This window comes from Cygnus atratus, chromosome 3 (assembly GCF_013377495.2).
Source record: "Cygnus atratus isolate AKBS03 ecotype Queensland, Australia chromosome 3, CAtr_DNAZoo_HiC_assembly, whole genome shotgun sequence".
In the NCBI taxonomy this organism is placed as follows: domain Eukaryota; kingdom Metazoa; phylum Chordata; class Aves; order Anseriformes; family Anatidae; genus Cygnus; species Cygnus atratus.
Genome location: NC_066364.1, coordinates 63,992,621 through 64,013,278, shown reverse-complemented (window position 1 = coordinate 64,013,278; position 20,658 = coordinate 63,992,621). Strand labels below are relative to the sequence as shown.

General features: G+C 41.4%; 1 protein-coding gene across 12 annotated transcripts in view; it reads left to right on the top strand.

Annotated features, from left to right (window-relative positions):
- The window catches only part of HIVEP2 (HIVEP zinc finger 2), a 136,040-nt gene that overhangs the window by 94,175 nt on the left and 21,207 nt on the right, over positions 1-20,658 (top strand). For 11 of the 12 annotated variants that reach the window (XM_035538425.2, XM_035538419.2, XM_050709702.1 and 8 more), the window contains 2 exons: positions 13,450-13,494; positions 14,777-20,405. In XM_035538425.2, the coding sequence (XP_035394318.1) occupies positions 14,988-20,405 (5,418 nt within the window). In that variant the 5' untranslated portion in view covers positions 13,450-13,494; positions 14,777-14,987. Of the gene's footprint in view, positions 1-13,449; positions 20,406-20,658 lie in introns of all 12 variants that reach the window. The other variant, XM_050709707.1, reaches the window with a different exon arrangement.

Sequence of the window (20,658 nt, the reverse complement as noted above, 5' to 3'; positions counted from 1 at the left end):
TTGCCGCCTCCCGACGGCTCCTGTCACCTCCTGCCCTGCTCTCCTTCTCTGGAGCACGTGGCGCCAGCAGCCTCCATTTGGCCTCGGTGGCCTTTGCCTGCCCTCCGTGCAAAATCGAGAGTGCTGCCGCTGTTTTGTGGAGATCCTGGTTGTGTGACCCGAGGTGCTGGGAGCTGCTGTGCCACGTGCTTGCGTAGACCACAGTTAGGGACTTACTTACACACAGGCCAACAACTTTCCAACACCCACAGTTCAAACATTGGCTGATGAAGAAAGCCCACAGCAGGAACTTATCGAAAGGAAAAGATAACACCTTGTCTTGCTTTACTTCTGCTCATTACCTCACCTGTATCGTGACTGTTGCATGTTATGCTGAAAGCAGAAAATATTCATGACTTTGAACACCCCATGGGTAGGCTCTGTAATAGTCCAGCAGACCCTCAGCCTGATTTGGGCAGCAGAGCAGGCAAGAAGAAGGTGAGCTGGCGGCCCTGGAGCTGTGGGATGGAGGTGGCATTCGGCAGGATGTGGCCCCGCTGCCCCACCAGCTCCGTGTTAAATCCGCAACCCCTTGCCCTGCTCCTCCCCGACCCAGGGCTGCCACCACATCCCCTCCCCGGCATGCAGGGACTGATCCGACTGAGAACATAGCACTTCTTTCCCCCAGATTATTTCTGAGTTAGCCAATTTCTTGGTTTTAGATTGAATCAGGCATTTTGTCTTCTTCTTTGTACAATTTTTTCTTCCTTCGCGTTAAATTGGTAAAGATTGGTGATAGGTGTTATATTGCTCTTACTTAAACACAAATTTTATTCCAAATTTGGAGGTAGGGGATAGTATTAGGTTCTGATCATTCTGCTTTTAGCATTGTAATTTAAGAGCCCCACGGTAGTTTTGGGTATATGGTCCCATGTCTTACTAACTTTATATAAATGTACTGCCAGTGTATGGTCTTCAGTATTTAAACCTACTAATAATTATTTTTACATTCATATTTCATGTAGTAGAATAACATTTGCTCTTAATTTCAGATTAAAATTAAATTGTCTGAAGAATAATAGCATCAGCTGATTTGTCTTGCACTTCAATGTTTATCTATTCTGGTAAAAAAATCAGTGACTATTAAATTTACTGCTAAGACATAGGATAAAAAGGCAATGCTATGATGCTGAACAAAGGATGGTTGTATCAATGGGAATTAATCACAGTATATCAAGAAAAGAGCATGCTCACAATTTCCCATTGGACTTCATGTTAAAAATATAATCTTATTAACTTCAATTACAGTGTTGTTCTTTTTTTTTTTAGTTTTAAAATAAGAACAAAATAAAAATTGTAATGCCAGAGTAATCATTTTTATCGACTCTTGCATGTGAAGTTGGCAGTGTCTTACAGTGGGCTTTTTTTCCTGATGTAAATGAGAAGAAAGGTCTGGTATAAACCTGTGCATTTTTGTTTAACCCCAGCCCCAGAGTGATTGATGTGAGGTCTTTGGAGCCACACAGGAAGAATGGATAATAATGAAACAAAACCCTCATGTAAGCATCAGCCAGAGGAGTCACAACATTAAATAGAAAAACCATAATTGTAGAAAAGACCATTTCCTTGTACAGCTCAAATGGAGCACTAGAAAGTTGGCACGTGTATGACTTCCAGTAGTAATGTTGCAGTAATGTAGTTTAAACAGTTGCAGAAACTCTTCAGAGAGTCCTTGGGGCCTGGCTTGTTTTCCCTTTGTGTTAAACTCAATGTTGTGCAGAAGCGTGAAGTCGCCCTGGAAAGGGAGGTTGCAGAATATTGCTATTGCCTAGCTGTTGGTCATCCTGTAGCTATACGGCGTCAGGTATGGCATCGTGAGCAAGTGCCTGGGCTGGGGCTGTTCCTGGGCGCACGGACCAGATGCTGCTGGGAGAGTTTGAGCTCCCATCTCCACTCCTCCGCGTGTGCCCACTGCTGCCCCAGTGACAAATATACCAATACTGGAGAGGTACAGTCGTTAATTCCTGTAAATAGAGGTCTCAGGGAATAAGAAATTCATCTTCGTGGTTGGCAGTTCTTCTCAATATTCCTCTTAAGATGCTAAACTGTATCACTTGGCCAGATGGTCATTTATACTTGTGCCACTTTATTAAGCACTGTAGGAGTGCTTTAAATGGCAGTAAGTTATATTTACACCCTTTCTAACAGCTCCTTTGTGCTGATAAAAGGGATGTAAACTGGCCTCAGAGTAGGCAAGACTTGCAGAATAGGACTGTAAAAGTGCAACAGCCTCTCGTTAGCATGCAGGCCTATGTGTCTGCTTCTAGTGGGGCACAGCCTTCTGTCCAGGGCAGTGCTGACTTAGGTAATGGCTCTGACATGACAAGTTCCCACCTTCCTTTAGCTCCCAGAGCCTCATTTCTGGTCCCTGGAGAAGCTTTCTGTGTGCTGGTGTGGAGGAACTGTGTTGTAAACCTGATCATTGAAATGCTCCAGATTAGAAGAAAAAACAAACAACAACAACAAAAAAAACCATTCCCCCCTTTAATTTTTAAAGACGACTTTTCTCCCAGATCCTTCTAGTGTTCCAGCTTGCAGCAGGGTCCCACAAACGTTGTAGCATGGCTGCAGGTGGCTGAGCCATCGTGGAGGGGACGGTGCAGGTTGGGCTGAAGAACAGTAGCTGCCTAATACAGTGCTTCTGCCAGGTCTTGGCCCATTTGAAACTCTGCCCACCCCATCAGTACTGTTTTGAAGACTTGCAAGTACTTGAAAACATGTTTGTTTCTGAATCTACTTCCTAGTCCTGTCGGCTGAAGGAGGATGCCTTAATTAACAAGCTCTTGTCCCTTCATTATGTGATGTTGGAATGCAGACACCAGGTAGAAGTTCTACCCAGTCTTTTTGTATTTTATCTGTTGGTAATCTCAGTGAAAAAGGGACAGTTCCAAATCTGAGTTTTTTCCCCTCATCTTCTCGTTTCTCAAGTTATGTTTAGAAACAGGAAACTGTTTTGCATAAAGGTAAGATTGTGTTTTTAACAAGTAAAGTTGGTGTTAGACTAGCTAAATATACCTACACAGTCATACTCAGTGGGTAGTCCTGGCTATTTTTAGGCTTTATTTTTGCCTCTCTTTATTTATTTTTTTTAGTGACACCTCCACTGTACCTTCAGCTTCTTGTGAGGCACAGCTTCCTGAGCCTCTGTGAAACTTGCAATTACAGGAGGAGTCAATCTTGTCAGGTGTCATTTATCGTACTTTGCAGAGGGCTGATTCCAGAGAAGGATGAACAAAGCTTAATAAAAAGAGAGAGAGAAGCATTCTCTTAATAATTTGCCCTTTGCAACGGCAGACCCTTATCTGATCACCCACGCTCATCTGGCTGCTGACGCTGTACTTGCTTCATTAGTACGAGCTATTTTTACACCTTTTGTGTCTTTTGAGGAACTGTGTGGGCCTTCTGGCTTGAAATGATTCACCATCTCCAAGTGAACAGGGTGTCCTCAAATCCTGCAAGTGGGGTAGGGAGAAAGAAGTGGGGAAAAGAGTTCAATTGAATAAGCAAATGTTGATTGTCTTAGGTGGTCTGAATGCCAAAACATTGCAGTTTAGTCTAGTGAAAATAACTTACGTGCTTTTGGTTTGCAGTGGAGGTTTTCAGACTAAGAGCTATCTCGAGGAGCATTTACTGATTAATCAGTCTTACTGTAACTTAGCAAACATGAAGCCCTATATGCTTGTGCATATACTCTTTGTCTTTGTGTTGACGGTACTTTCTTTTGTTCATAGTGTACAAGTGCCATTGGTGTATCACAAACACCCAGGAGACTTTTGGGTCAAAGCTGATTTCACTTCCACTTCTGACACTGGAAAAAAACTAATTCTGGTGGAATGGGCCAAGCATGATTTAGGAGGAGAACCCTGTACAGAGTTGTCTGGGGGTTTCTGGAGCTGAGCAGTGGTTGCTTTCCCTTTCAGTGCACCATTAGCACTCAAAATGTCCTCTTAGACCCTGCTGAGCTCTCGCTTGGTGGCTGATATTAAGGTTTTTGCTGTCCTTAGACTTTTCCTGTGTAGGAGAGATTTGGTATCCAGTTGTGCCACTTTTGAAGTACAGGATAATGGTTTCATATTGCAGGCTTCCTTGGAGTCATTTCAAAAGTTGCTGTGATAAGGGATACATATAGGAAACTCTTCAGGAGCTGTTTGCACTAGGAAGGCCCTGAATAATGCTCCCTTGTCTAACCTTGACTGATAGCAAGTCCTCGTGAAACCTGAACAGTACCTTTCCCAAAAGAAGTTTTGTTTTTTTAGTGTATCTCTCTTGTTGAGACTGTAACTGAGCTGTCAGCTTGGACTCCCCTCTCAAGTATCAGCCTGTGGAGTAACAGGGGCATGGCATATAGATTCAGGCATTTTTGGTAAACTTCATCTTCTCAGTAGTGTTTGCTCAGGTGAGTGGTCATCACATTAATAAGCAGAGTTGATTTGTGTCTTGTAGAAAGAAACAACTGCACAGAATGAAATATCTCATATACCTACAAAACACAGCAAGAAAGCATATGCATATTTTATTGAATGTTTTAAGAGGTGTTCTGATGCAATTGGATATTGTGCATACTGGCTTCCAATACTTCATGCAATAAAAAGAAGGAAGTACTATAAAAAATAGCTAGGGTAATTTAAAAGAGCTTTTTTTTTTTTTTTTTTTCCCCCTTTTTTTCTCCTGTTAAACATCCTGAGGGCTATAAACAAAACATCGTCCTTAAATGTGCAGTCTAGTTAGTGTATCTTATATGACCACTGCAGTGGTCATTAGTCTTTAGGCAATGCTAAGTGACCAGATTTCCTACTGTAAAATGCCTGTGTTCAGTCACTAATCAAAACCAAACATTAGGGCTGCAGGGTAGTGACTGTTGTGACACCTGCGTGATGTAGAGCTTTGGGCTTAATATCTGATCTCAGATGAATTTTAACAAAGGCTTCAGAATTGATTGAAACAGAACTGTCACAAAACCCCACTCTACTTTGGGTTCAAATAATGGAAAAAAATTGGTAGGAACATGCTACTGATGCTCTGTATACATCTGTTTTTGTTTTGACATGTGGTGACCACAGAGTTTAGTAAATAATGGAAGGTTTTAAAATAAGCCTGTAATAATAAGCTTAGTGTGAGTAAAACACAAAAGCAAGATCAGATACTTATAAATGTCTTCATATGTAATTCTTTCTGGGGTGAGTGCATTGAGTTGGTGCCTTTGCCCATTCAAGAAAATATTTGAAAGACACTGATACTTCCGTATGAAGTGCAGGTGACTTCTTCTGACACACTATGAAAGGAAGCATAGCTGTCTGCAAATCTTGCAGTGATTGCATAATTAGTATTGCATAACTTTTAACTGAAAAAAAAAATCACTTCCCAGAAAATTCGGTGGTATTTTCCCTCTGTGATGGAAATGCTAGGCCTCTGCCTGATATTTTTCTAATATTCCATTTGGCAACAGAATAACAATCATTTTGTCCCTAAAAATGATGTAATGTTTACAAAAGAAAAGATTTTTTTTTTCCTGGGAAAACTTGGGGAAATCCTTCATAACACCTTAGCAGGATCTTACTAACACTGGGCTGTTCTTCCCAGCTGCTGCCCAACTCTGCAGTTCTTGTGTGAAAATGAAGAAACAATTTCAGAAATGGCATGTAATTTCAGTTAGGAAAATTATTATATCTGACAACCTTATCAGTCTGAACTGTCTGGTGTCACTGCTTTTACCTTTCTTACACCCTTATGGTGTTTTTAAATCTAGAAACGACTACGTAGCACACACACACTGGAATCTTGCCCTTTGCATATACTTTATCATTCATACAGTGTTGCTAACTTCATAGTTTGGTTAATCTGTCCTTTATTAAATATGAAATTCCTCTTTCTGATTAACACATTTCTTTGTGTTGAATTAAGAATAAGGTCTTTAGTCTCACTAATTTTCACCAGCTCTTGCAAATGCAAAAGCTTCATTGCAGTCCCTATAAAGTCTTGCTTTTCCAGTTTAGCATGGTACCCTCATTGTTCGATTGCTGTGGCTTAGAAGAAAGTGAGATAGAGCTGAGTTTCTGCTGATTAAGAGAGCAGCCCAAGAATTAAGAGCCCGTTTGTATCTCAGCACCCTCTCAGATACTGTTATACATTTTTTCTGCACATTTAGTAAATACTATTTACTTACTACTTATCTAACCCTTGAGTGAAATTCATTCTTCTACAGATTGGGACCAACAAGATCATGCATCATACCAACTTAACTTTAGCAATCGTAATAGTGTTTAAAGAGGGCCTCAGTGGTGTGCATCAGTTTCTGACTGTTCTCTGCATGGGAGCTACTCTTGTATGTCACTGCATACTCTGATTCAAAGACAAATAGGGGAAAAGAGCAAAATGACAGTGGTATTTTTTGTTGCCTTCCAAATTTTTAATAATACTGGAAGTATGGGCTGTCAGATCTGCCATTGCTGTGCCATCACATTTTAAGGTCCATGTGGGTTCAATTTTGTTTCTTAATGTGTTCTCCAAGGAAATAAGTAGCAGTGTGAGGAGACTAACAGTTTACATACTTCTCTTGTTTAGTTTTATATCTGAATTATCCCAATCCTTTGCTTTGGTGTCACAATAGGTTTAATCTGTCCGTGCTTGAACACACTCAGCCAGAACAGGTAGGTTTTGTGTTACCTGACATGTTGAAGCACCTCCAATAAAATCCTATGTGCACAGCAAGGTTAGGCATCCAGAAACAAAATATTTCCCTGATCTGTTAAAAGCAGTGAGCTCAGAGAGATCAATTAGCTACTAATTTACTGACAAGATTGTTTGTCCTGTAGGCTGTTTTGGCATCTCTTTGATAGCAGTTATTTGTTCAATTCAAGAGCTGTGGTTAGTTTCAGAACTTTTACCTATAAAGGAAGTGTTTAAGATGAATTTGGCTCCTGTGTAGCTTTTTTTTCCCTCTCTCTCTCTCTCTTTTATTTTTTTTTTTATTTTATAGTCATCCTGTGGAAATAAGTCTGTGTTCAGTTGGACTTTGGCAACGTGAAAGATTTTTTTATACATTTTTTCCATCCGGTAGTAATGTGTACATTATGTATGATGCTGAAACAGGAAATAGTGATGTTCTTTAAGTGAGCAATCCGTGTCATTGCAGTGAAAAGGTCAGCGTTAAGGCATTTCTGCTGTAGGCTTCTTCTGTGACTTCTTAAAATATACACTCAACTTGAATTTAAGTTTTTGGGGGATGCTATTTTTCTATAGAGAGTGGCAATTTAAGATTATATTTGAGGTACTTAACATAGCAAAAACAGTGTGCAGCTGTGCTCTAAGCATTTAGGCTGGAAGCCAACATCTCTTAAAGAAAATCATCCGTGTTTTCTTAATACCGTGTAATTGAAAATTTATTGCAATACATATTATGAATTTCTCTGTGGACATCTTAGAGGTGTTGGATTAGTTTATTTTCAGTTTGTATTAAATAACCTCAGATATTTAGTATATAGGATGATGAAGTCTAAACCTAAGTAATGTCTGATTCTGTGAGAATTTGCTCTTACTTTGACCTGCTGTTGAAATAATTTGTCTCCTTTTACTCACTCAGAGGCATACCTCATATCTGATCAAAGCTCCTGAAGTGAAATCGGACACTCCTGTTTCATGCCTGAATTTTCTGTAAGGCCACCACAGAAGGGATATAGGTTTTCTATCTTGCCATACCAGTGTGCCTGACCTCTGGCTTGGTAGGGTCACATTCAGAGGAGGGAAGGAGAGTCCTGTTCTTCACAGCGTGTACCCAGTGACTTTTGGATGCAACGCCCAAGACAGGTTCCTACAGTTAAGGTTACAAGAGTAAAACAGATTCCTTTCTTTGTTTTCATCATAGAATCATAGAATCACAGAATGGTTTGGGCTGGAAGGGACCTTAAAGGACATCTAATTCCAGCCCCCTGCCATGGGCAGGTACACCTCTCACTAGACCAGGTTGCTTTCGAGCAGACTGATTCATTTACTTTCTTCAGCATGCTCAGGTAATGGTCTCAGAATAGTTTTAATTAGCTGAATTAGCCAGTTTAAAGTAAGCTTGGTAAAGCCTTCATATGAATGAAATAATCAATGCTACTACAATTAACTAAAATGTGCCATTGTGTGCCATCTCTCAACTTCTGGAATTCTAGAACATTTCTCAAAATCTGGGCCAGATTTAGTGTGATAACTGAAATAATAGTCACAGAAATCAGGATGCCAGATTTCATACAACTTCTAGTTTTATGTGCACAGATGCCGTCTCTGGGAACCAGTAGGTACCATGGACACCAAAGTATGTTCTTAGAAACCTGAGAGTAAAAGCCTAAAATCATATTCAGTTGTGGAGAGCTTGCAGTCGCAAAGAGCCAGAATATTCTGCTCTTGATGCTTCTGTAACTTCATCTTCTCAGTCAGTCTCTTCGGTTCCTGACTTCTTGGGGAACCCCTGTGAGAAGTGTTTACCCAACAAAGAAATGAGTAACAGATAATCTGAGTAACAGATCCTGCCTTGTAGCCTCTCCTTAAGCAAGTTTAGTACAGTTTGTTTGATTATTTAATAGTAAATTCACAGCATACTGTATGTGCTTGCTGAGCAGTATTTGTTTTTATATTTTCTAGTACTTTTAAATAATATCTAAAAAAATATTGTAAAGATTAGTTCAGCTGCCCAAATTTAAAAATCTATGTTATTCTAAATATTTTAGGGTATTTTCAAAACTGTGACTTTCTGGCTAGCTTTGAAAAATGGCAATGCATTCAATAAAACACTGAAATCCAGAGGGCAGGCAGAACATCTGGGGTGGAATTAAATGATCGAGTTGAGTAGCGTCTTCAAGTATGAAGAGGTAACAACAGTATTTACAGTACAGAAAGTAGCAGGTTAAAATAAATACACCTAACCTATCTTAAAATGGCTGCCTACGTGAAATTGCATCCGTAAAAGGATGCCTCACAGCTCCTGCCGAACTGCAGCAAAAGCACGGGCATCTTTGCGTTCCCAGTAAAGCAAGATTTTGCCAAGTGCCAGTGGTTGACAAAGGAATTTACGGTCATTCCTAGAGGTGTTCAAACAGACAGGTAGAAGGCCAGCTACAAAACCACAGTCAGAAGGGACCCCTAGCCAAGGACTGCTGAAAATATGAAGAGAATCTCTCTGGTCAGGAGTGGGTAGTCTTTTTTACAAAACTGGGAAAATTAAGAAGTGTTTCATTTTCCTTATCTTTTTAGTAACTATAGATCAAAAAGTGAAGAAAGGGAGTTTGCTTCCTGATGGCATTATCAAGTGTGGTATCAAGTAGTATGAAAAGATTGAATTTGCTCATCTTGTGTTTGTTTGTTTTTGTTGTTTGTTTGGTTGTTTGGTTTGGTTTGGTTTGGTTTTTCATTTGTGCAAAATGACAAAGCAACATACCCCAAAGACTACATTCCTTTTATTACCTTGCTACAGTGCACAAGCAAACTCAGCCCACCTCCTCTCCCCTCTCCTCTCCTCTCCCCTCCCCTCCTCTCCTCTCCTCTCCTCTCCTCTCCTCTCCTCTCCTCTCCTCTCCTCTCCTCTCCTCTCCTCTCCTCTCCTCTCCTCTCCTCTCCTCTCCTCTCCTCTCCTCTCCTCTCCTCTCCTCTCCTCTCCTCTCCTCTCCTCTCCTCTCCTCTCCTCTCCTCTCCTCTCCTCTCCTCTCCTCCCCTCCCCTCCCCTCTCCTCTCCTCTCCTCTCCTCTCCTCTCCTCTCCTCTCCTCTCCTCTCCTCTCCTCCCCTCTCCTCTCCTCTCCTCTCCTCTCCTCTCCTCTCCTCTCCTCTCCTCTCCTCTCCTCTCCTCTCCTCTCCTCTCCTCTCCTCTCCTCTCCTCTCCCCTCCTTTTTCTTTTCCCCCCATTGGGATGTCAACACCAAACAGCTCTTCGGGGAATATCATTAGTGGGACAGAGGGAAATAAGGGGTAGGATGGCAAGCCAAAGGTGTGCTCCCCCTCTTCCTGAAAGGCCAAGTCAGTTTTATTCTCAGCTGCAGGTGGGGAAGCGCTCAGAGGTGGCCTCCCTTCCCTGTAAGGCTGGCTGACTGCTGGGCTTGTCCCAGACATGGCTAATAAGGGTCTTGGCAGAGGTCTGTGAGTGAGCATTGGGATTTTATAGGAGCCACTGCAGCTTGTCTATACTAATGATTGCCCTATAGAATAAGAATCCCTTAGGGGCCAGTTACGGTGGTTTTAGGCCGGTTTTGTGCTGGCAGTGCTGGACAGAAAAGATTTAAAGCACGGCTGGATCTGACCCTTAGTCCTTACTCTAGAGTCAATATTTATTCTGTATGGTGCACTCAGGATTTAGCCGGGAAGACATAAGCTTCCAATTTGTTCACTTGCAAGAGCTGTAATACGAGCTACAAATTGAGAAGTAGTAAAAGTTGTATTTTGCCAAATTTTATTTTAAAGCTGTTGAGTGTAACCATTTTAATGGTCTCAAAAATAAAATAAAATAAAATAAAATAAAAAAAAGGAAAGAAAAGAAAGGAAGGAAGAATCTTGGAGCTCTGTAGCCACCCAGATCTATGTCTCTTGCACGCAGCTCGCAGAGGCACCGCAGGAACGGGAGTGACAGAATAATGCTCCTTTTCTAGAAAGTTTTAAAAGTCTTGATTTAGTAGGTGCATCTGACATAAATACAGTTCCCAGTCTCCCAGTAATCTTCTTAGGTTCAAAGCCCGCAGAGAAGTGAAATGCCCTGGTTTGAAGCAGGCAGATAGCGCAGTTGGCGTGGCGGGGCGGGGGGATCCGGCTGCCAGGCCGCATTCCTACGGGAACCTGGCCCGGCCCGCTTCCAGGGAGGCCTCCGCAGCTGATGGCGAGCGAGGTGCTCAGCCCAGCTCGCGTGCGCTGCCTGATCCGCCTAGGTGGGCTCCTCCAAGCCGCTCCAGAGAAGCCGAACGGTGCCAGAGGTATTAAAGGGAATGCACATTTTTATCGTCCATAGTTCCCTGCTTTGAAATATGAAGTATTTGAAATATCGGGAGTTTCTGTCTATTGAAGAGTTTCTTTTTGATGAAGAGCAATACTGGCAAGTATATTTACAGTGTTTTCTAAAGGAGAAACATTAATCCGTTGAAATTTGGAAGTCTCTTGTTGGCTTAAGCTAGTCCATGGTTGCAGGAAGATTAGATAAAAGCTTGACTGGGAAGAACAGACAGAATGCAAACTACCTTTTTGGTATGTTGGATTTCTCCATTTAGGCCAGTAAAACTTAGCATTAGGGAAAAAAATAAAAGGAAAGAAAGAATATTAAAACAATCTTTGACACAGGATGGATGGGAGTTCAAACCAAACCAGAAATGGCTATGTTGATTCTGGAAAGGGATTTATTTTCCCCAGGAGAGTGACGTTGACCAAACTTAAGCCATCAATAATCCCTGTAATTAGTCTATACCTGTTTCATAGTGTAGGTTGAAAAATTATATAGAGCGTTCTGAAAATAGCAGGACCACAGAATGACTTGAACTCTGTAGCAGACGTCTCAGTCCAGAACTAGAAATTGATGGAAGTATATTAGCATCATCTTTTGCTCAAATAAAACCACTGCTGTCACATTTCTGTGACTGGCAGATTTCTGCCCTGAAGATGTTCTTGGCAGAGGGAATATGGAACAGAAAGGATGCTTCCATCCTCTAGAAATTTCTGCTTCACCGTTTGCAAAATTGTCTAATATGGAAAAAAGTATTTTTCTTTGAAGATTGCTAACAACTTTATGCTCTTTCACTTAGGAACATTGCCTCTGGTCCCTGTTTCTGCTCCTCAGATGCTGTATTGCCCTTTACTTCTGTGCTCGTATGTTAGCACCATTGCTGACATGAGACTTGGCTTAGCTCAGTTGCCAAAAATGGTTAGCCCTTTGCCTGCCATTTGCTAATAAGGAACTGCAGATCTGCTCCACTGTAACCAATTCTCATACATTGTAAATAGTGCATAAGGCTTTTTTTTTTTTTTTTAACATTTGTAGTGACACTTTTCATATGAAGAAGCAAATTAGGAAAATTTAAAAAGTTTTACTTGGATTACATTTTGTCTTTTTCCTGTTGGAGGATCAGACAAGAGAACTATTTAAAAATCCATTAGCACATCAAAGCTGAATGACTTTATGACCTAAGATGTTATGGTTTCTGTCTAATTGATTGCTATTATTTTGTACTATATGGGAATCCTCTATAGTTACATTTTTAGCTTTATTTGTGCTATAAAATAAATAATTGCTAACTGGTGGCACAGTAGTAATTCTATTAACATCAAATCATCAGGCTTTACTAATGTCCATTCTTTCTTTGAAAGTGTTATTAAATAAGTGTATTTTTAGCACTTATTCTAAGTGATTACAGAGATCTAATTTTTTTTGACTTTTAGATATGTTTTTTCTTTTATACACTTTACTATTTCATCATCTGTTGGTTTTATTCAGTGGAGAAAATGTAAGTGTACTAGCAGTTTTTCTGACAATTTCTAATTGGGTGTTATTATATTAACCCATATCCCATCCTCTGCAGCTAATACTTAAGGTATTTCTAAGGATTTTGTATAAACGTAAATGGAAGTGCTCTGGGGTTTGTCCTCCTGGATTTTTGTCTTCTAAAGAAATGTTGCTTTTGTTATCAAAATCAAACAAATCTCCTTTTTAACAAAACAAAACAAAATACATTTTCAAGATTGGATTTGTCAAAAACCGCAGGGGAGAATCCTCCTTTTACTGCAAGGGAGAACTGATCTTCCAGCTAGAGAGACACTGCTCAGTTTTCCTATTTCAGATGCATTCCCTGTGCTGGTCATTTCTGTAATGCAAAGAGTAGCTTGCAGTAGCAAATTATGGCAGGTACATAAGTCTTTTAGATATGTATTTGGTCTGTAGGTTTCTCTTTTGAGAAGGCAGACACATATTCTTGAGCACTGTCCCACTGGTGTTAACTGGTCTGGAAGCTTACTTGTTTTCACTACTTTTTTTATGTACCTTAGTGGTGACATCCTGGCCAGGATTTCATTCTGGTCCCTGAAACATTTAATGAGAAGCCTAGAAGGCCTAAAAGTATTAGCTGGAGTGAGGTATTGAAAGGGGATTTGCCAATGGGATTCAGGAATAATCCAGGTTTAGCAAAGGTGTAGGAATGAAGAGCGACATTGGGCAGCTCTCTTTTTACTGATTCAGGAAGGTGAGACTGCACTAGTTTAGATTTGCAGTTATCCTTAAAAGACCTTTAAAAAGCTTCACACATACTCTTCAAAATGTGCTTGCTCAGATCTCTGAGATGCGACGTGACATTTTTCCAATGGGTGGATAAATGAAATTTTCAGGCCTCTACTGTAAATAATAGAAAATTTTCTTCAGCATCTATACTTAATATCAGTAACTTCTTACGACTGTATTTTTTTTTCTACAGAAAATCTGAAGACAGTCATGCCTATTAGATGTCTAGAAGATGCAGGTAATTGTTTTATACCAAAAAAGGCGTATATTCTCATTCCCTTGTTGTTTTCTCGTACTTCTCTAATGTTTCTTCAAGCCCAATTCAGTTTTTGTACTGTAGGAATTAAAAATATTCAAGTATCTTTAATACTGCTTTTTTTAATAACCTTTTTTTCTCTCTACTGTAAAATAGTGACTTTATAATTTGCACTGTTTCATCCAGAAAATATCCTCTGTTTGGATAATACGGAAGCAGGAAGCCTACATTGTTCTTCTAATTCAAATGCTGTACTTGCCTGTGAATGTCATACCTCCAAGTTTTCTTCTTTGTAAAAGAACTTTGGAATCCTGTTGCGTTTAGGCGTAAAAACTGCGTGTATTAGCTGGATGGAAGTGTTTCAACATTGAAATCTAAAATGCTTAAGTCACATAAAACAGTCAGAGCTAATTTCTCTAATATGTGTTTTACCTCTAGCAAGACATTCTCACTAAAATTTAATGTGGTGTTTGGAAGATGGAGATGTGGAAAGGTACTAATACTGTTGTGTTCAGAAGGCTTAGCTGATGTCTTTTTTGACTGTATAAAAGTAGTGTAAAAAGGTAATCAAGACTTCCTTGTAAAAAAAAATAGATTATATAAGGTAAGAAGTACCTCACTTTAGCCATCTTAAAACTTGGAATATTATCCAAGGTAGTCATCTAGGATTTCTGCCTAGCCAACAGTGAGAAACAGGCATCTCCAGAGTGGAGGGCCATATGCATAGACATCACATACATTTGAAGCACACACTATGATATGGAAAGATTTCTCCTCTGGAAGTACTGATCACGATCCTCTGACTTAAGAGGAAAGCCAGGTGACTAAAGTGCATGTCTGAACTGCAGGTGAGTAATACTGGATAAGGTAGTTCCTGCCGATGGGGTTAGGACTGTATTTTCAGCAGTGATTTGCTGAAAGGTCTTTGAAAGTAGATGTCAGACTTTCGGAGAATCAAACGCCTTTAAACTGTCCTGAGAAAGCCTTCAAAAATTACTGTTCAAGTTGGAAAGTGTAGATCCCTGTTTTCTATTCTTAGGGCTTTTATTGAGTAATGATTACACTTGTGTGAAATCTCTGGAACCATTCTTTACTGTGTCTCCTCACAAAATGGGATTTTGTGAAATGCAGTTACCTTTTCTTAAGTTTCGTAGTATTTTTAATGAAAGGCTCAATAAAAATACAACCAACTGTAGTGATGTTGTTTTGCCCAGCTATATTAATTGGTGCTTGGGTTTTCTTTGTTTTTGCTTTTTCCTTACAGATACCTGTGTCACCATGGAGGAGATGAAGAGAACCTTGCTCTAGTAGATCATAAATATCTCTGTGTCATTCTGCATCTCAGTGTTTAATAACAATGGAAAATGTCCAAATGCTATAACAAGTCTTTGCAAATGTATAATAAACTGTTTAGGAAAGTTCATGCCATGAACAGGACTGTATAATAATCACATTAGTGTACAGACACAAATCTAATGCCTATAGACTACTGCGTGGAAAGTTCCAAAGAGAAAGAAAAGTCTGTGAACTTGCAACAGCCCTGGAAAAATGGGAGCAACAAAACTTTAAAAAGCACAGCTTTGGACACACTCCATGAGTCTGCACAGCTTTCAAGTGAACTAGCACTTAAGACCTTGTGTAACAAAATGGACTCTGGGGACACAGCTATAGGGCAAAAAGCTACCTCAAGGTCTGGAGAAACTGCTAAAGTACCAACTAGATGGAGGCAAGAACATTCAGCTGTTATTAAGATGAGCACTTTTGGCAATCAAGAAGTACAGAGGCAACCACAAATAGATCACGAGCAAATTGGAAACACAGCATCAGCACAACTTTTTAGTTCTGGGAAACTGGTATCATCAAATGAGGCTGCACAGCAAGTCACAGAGAAGCAATATCCACAGCATCGTCCAACTCCTTACTCATGTCAACATTCACTTTCTTTCCCACAGCATTCATTGCCACAAGGCTTCTTGCACAACATAAAGCCACATCAGAGCTTGGAAGGCCCTCCTTGGCAGTTTCCTAGCCACTTGCAATCAGTTGCCTCAGAGGACTTGTTTCCTTTTCATATGCATAGCCATAGTGGAGGTTTCTCCAGGAAGAAGATTTCAAGTTTGAACCCTGCGTACAGCCAATATTCACAGAAATCTTTAGAACAATCAGAAGATGCTCACAAAAAGGAGCACAAACCCAAAAAGCCTGGCAAATACATTTGTCCTTACTGTAATCGGGCTTGTGCCAAACCTAGTGTACTTAAAAAGCATATTAGGTCTCATACTGGGGAGCGACCGTACCCTTGTGTTCCTTGTGGTTTCTCCTTCAAGACAAAAAGCAACCTCTACAAGCACAGGAAGTCACATGCCCATGCAATTAAAGCAGGACTGGTACCTTTCACAGAGTCAGCAGTCTCCAAATTGGACCTAGATGCCAGTTACATTGATGTGGAAGCTGAAATACATTCAGATGGTGAGCAGAGCACAGACACTGATGAGGAGAGCTCACTGCTTGTGGAGGGGTCTGACAAAATGAGCCCTGTTCCGCAGCTCCCCCTGGACATTGCTAGCAGAGGCAATTTTCACTCCTCCATGGAAGAGTCCTTGGTGGGGCCAATGAAAGTGCCCATTTTGATTATCCCTAAAAGTGGAATTCAGTTACCCAGTGAGAGTTCACCCTATATTGGCTCTGATATGTTGCAAAACCCATCCTTAAGTACTAAGTCTGATGACTCTCACACAGTTAAACAGCGACTTGCACTAAGACTCTCAGAGAAAAAAGGGCAAGATTCTGAGCAGTCATTAAACCTCCTGAGCCCACACAGTAAAGGAAGCACTGACTCTGGTTACTTTTCCCGCTCAGAAAGTGCTGAGCAGCAAATAAGCCCACCAAATACTAATGCAAAGTCTTATGAAGAGATCATCTTTGGGAAGTTTTATAGGATTAATCAAAGGACAGCACTAACAGTAGCCACAACAAATCAGGAACACAGTTTAATGGGTAGAAAGGGCAAAGCGGAGCCATTACCTCTCTTAAATAACAGATTGGATATCAAGATGCTTGAGGAACATATTTCTCAGCTTACTCCAGGTAAAGAAGAACTTATTGACTCCAGTAATTTGAGCACTATTAAATCTACACAAGTTTATCCAGGCAGCAGTACAGAATCTAGACAATCCCCAAGCGCATCATCCATCAAAAGTGAATCCAACTTGTATCAAGCCAGTCAGCAGGGTGAGGTGCCTGTCCTTCTAGAGCCCCCAGTAGATTCTTCTCCTCTTATTAGAAGCAACTCCATGCCAACCTCTTCTGCAAACAGCCTAAGTATTCCCCCATCTCTGAGAGGAAGCCACTCATTTGATGAGAAGATGACTGGCTCAGATGATGTATTTTACCCTGGCACAGTGGGAATATCCCACCAAAGGATGCTGAGAAGGCAGGCTGCCTTTGAACTGCCCTCTGTGCAGGAGGGGCACTCAGATTCAGACTATCATGGAAGACCAGGGAAAAATATCATTATTGCTTCCAACAGACAACCAGCAGGTGACAAAGGACCATCATCAAAAGAGAAGAAAGCAGGGGACAAGACCTTTTATGACTATGATGCCAGTGGAAAGCACTACAGAAAATGGGAAGAATTTGAAGCTCAGAAGCAAAACTACAGGGACTCGCCATCCTTAGGTGGAACAAACAAGGGGGGAGAGTACTTCATTGATCCACTTGGACAGTCTCAGGCAGTGCCATCCATGCTTGGAACAACTTTTGAAAACAGAAAGCGCAGGAAAGAGGAGAGTGTTGGAGATGAGGAGGACAGTCCCATGCTTTGCAGCAGTACAACTGGCACCACTGGAGGAATTCAGCCTTTGGACTTTGATCCCAAATCCCAAATTCAGGACGTGCCAAGGAGTGGATTTTCCCTTCAAGGTCTGGACAATTCTGCCCATTGCCATGCAGAGCGTTTTGAAATGTGCAGGCCTTACTTGCAGTCTGGAAGTCCTGCAGCTTCTCTGGAAGACTCATCCTTAATTGCAGAGCAAGAAAAGAGTGCAGAATCACTAACTAGAAAGCTCCCTGGAAATGTCATCTCTGTCATTCAGCACACAAATTCATTGAGCAGGCCAAACTCATTTGAAAGGTCTGAATCTACAGAACATGTTGTATGCCAGCAGGATAAGATCTATTCACCATCTGAAACATGTGAGAGTGAGATTTCTGAGTCCCCCATGAGCCCAGACCGAGCTCCACAAACAGAAAATGCTGACACCGGTAAGCCATCTCCATCCCAGCAACCTCAGCCATATCATATGCAGCCCAGATTGGTTCGCCAGCACAACATACAGGTACCTGAAATTCGTGTCACAGAGGAGCCAGATAAGCCTGAAAAAGAAAAAGAAGTGCAGAACAAAGAACAGGAGAGACCCACAGAAGAATTCCAGTGGCCCCAGAGAAGTGAAACCCTTTCTCAGCTTCCAGCCGAAAAGCTACCACCCAAAAAGAAGCGTTTACGACTGGCTGACATGGAGCACTCCTCTGGAGAGTCTAGCTTTGAGTCCACAGGTACAAGCCTCTCTCGCAGCCCTAGCCAAGAAAGTAATTTGTCCCACAGTTCAAGTTTTTCAATGTCCTTTGAAAGAGAAGAAACAATGAAGTTCATCACACCTCCCAAACAAGATGAGTTTGGAAAACAGTCCGAGTTTTTAACAGTTCCAGCTGGTGCTTACTCACTTTCCGTCCCTGGGCATCACCATCAGAGGGAAATGAGACGCTGCTCATCTGAACAGATGCCCTGTCCTCACGCTGCTGAAATCCCAGAGATCCGAAGTAAATCCTTTGATTATGGGAACCTGTCTCATGCCTCTTCAGCTGGGACACCTACTACTGCACTATCTCCATCACGAGAAAGGAAGAAATGCTTCTTGGTTCGCCAGGCTTCCTTTAGTGGTTTTCCAGAGATTTCCCAGACTGATCAGAGCACAGAACAAAGTATAAAGCAGGAACAGATGGAACACGCACAGGCTGGTCTCCGCTCCTCCCAGCTTGCCTGGCATCACTCCCCTTCCTCTGTACTTCAGCCCATTCAGGTAGATGAGTCTGGAAAACAGGCTGTTGGTTCTTGTGCTCAGCTTAGTAATAGCTCATCCCACCTTGCCCAGCAACAGGCTCTTCTTGCAGATAGTCCAGAAATGTTAAGGACTCCCTTGATCCAACAAGCACCTTATATTTCCAACAAACATCCATCAGAGCAGCAGCAGCAGCTATTTGCACATCAGGATAAGGTCCCATTTCCCCCTATTCATAACACCTTATTTCAGTTCCCATATCCAACTGTCTGCATGGTTCACTTACCACCATCTCAGCAGCCGGTCCTGTGGCAGTCATGCACAGAACCTCTACACTTCCAGCATCATTTTGTACAACAGCTGCAGAAATCTTATGTCAAGCCACCTTTCCAAACAGACGTTCCTCCAAGTTATCACCTGGAACATAATTCAGAGTTTATTGGAAAGAAACCAGCTGATTATGTACATGCTAAAGAGCAAGCATACCAGCATTACTCAGGAACATCTGGGCAGTATTCAAAAAATACTCTTGCGAAGTACCAGTCAGACCATAGCATTAAACTGACAGATACCTCCTCTGAGCAGCATCTTCAGACAGAGTTTGACTCCCCATCTGACGGATCTGTACAGTCTTTGCCAGGAACAGTTGTTCCCGTCAGGATTCAAACCCATGTGCCATCATATGGTAGTGTCATGTATACAAGCATTTCCCAGATCCTTGGACAAAGCAACAGTCCCGCAATTGTAATTTGTAAAGTTGATGAAACTGTTTCTCAACGAACATTGGCAACTAATGCAACAATGCATGGAATTGGATTTAACATAGCTCAGATGTTAGGTCAGCATGGAGGGCTAGAAAAATATCCTTTGTGGAAAGTGCCGCAGACACTATCACTTGGACTGGAGCCCTCAATTCCCCTCTGTTTGACTTCCAGTTCTGACATGGCTTCTACCTTGGGAGGAGGCAAACGAATGCTTTCACCTGCCAGTAGCTTGGAGCTCTTCATGGAGACCAAGCAACAGAAACGAGTCAAAGAAGAAAAAATGTATGGGCAGATAGTTGAGGAGCTAAGTGCCGTTGAGTTAACTAACTCAGATATAAAGAAAGATTTTCCAAGAATGCAGAAGCCTCAACTGGTAAGGCAGAGCTGTACTACTGAGCCAAAAGAAAGTCTGCCATCCATGTCATCCTCTTCACCACTGTCATCCTCATCATCTCAAGATTACCCACCTGTCAGCATGCCGACAGCTGATGCTTTCCCACTAAGCAGGGAGAAACTTTCAAGTTTTGATTCCACATCACCAGGGCAAAAGTCCAGTGGCCCTTCTGAAGGAAGAGACTCGCCAGAAGAACTGGATGTGGATGAAACAGCCTCAGATATGAGCATGAGTCCACAGAGGTCTTCATTGCCACCAGGAGAAATTCAGCCAGAAGACCAACTGAAACATCAGAAAATGCCTCTTGGGATGCTAGTCCAGATGGCATCCAATAACAGTGGGAAAGTCACAGGTTCTACCATTCTCCTGACAGACGTAGCAGATTTTCAGCAGATCCTTCAGTTCCCAAGTCTTCGCACTACTACAACTGTGAGCTGGTGTTTCTTAAACTATACAAAACCCAATTACATTCAGCAACCAACCCTCAAATCTTCTGTTTACGCTTCATGGTGTATAAGTTCATGTAACCCAAACCCATCTGGGCTAAGTACAAAGACCACTTTAGCACTTCTAAGGTCCAAGCAAAAAAACACCACGGAAATCTACACTCTGGCTGCTATGCATAGACCTGGAGCTGGTAAACTGACATCATCAAGTGCATGGAAGCAATTTTCTCAGGTAAATAAGAGGTTTTAATAAAATTAAATTCATATATCTTTATTTGAGAAAATACTAGTAAACTATGAAATGTAAGGTTCCCTCTCCCCCCCCCCCCCCCCAAAATATATATCCCCATTGAGAAATCAGGCTTTAACATCTTCCCATGACAACTTATGAGCCTCGATTTACCCCTCTGCAAACTCTGATACTTCTGCTGCCTCTGTCTCCATTTTGAGAATCAGTTGTGAAAAGTGAGGCTTTTAAAGCCCTC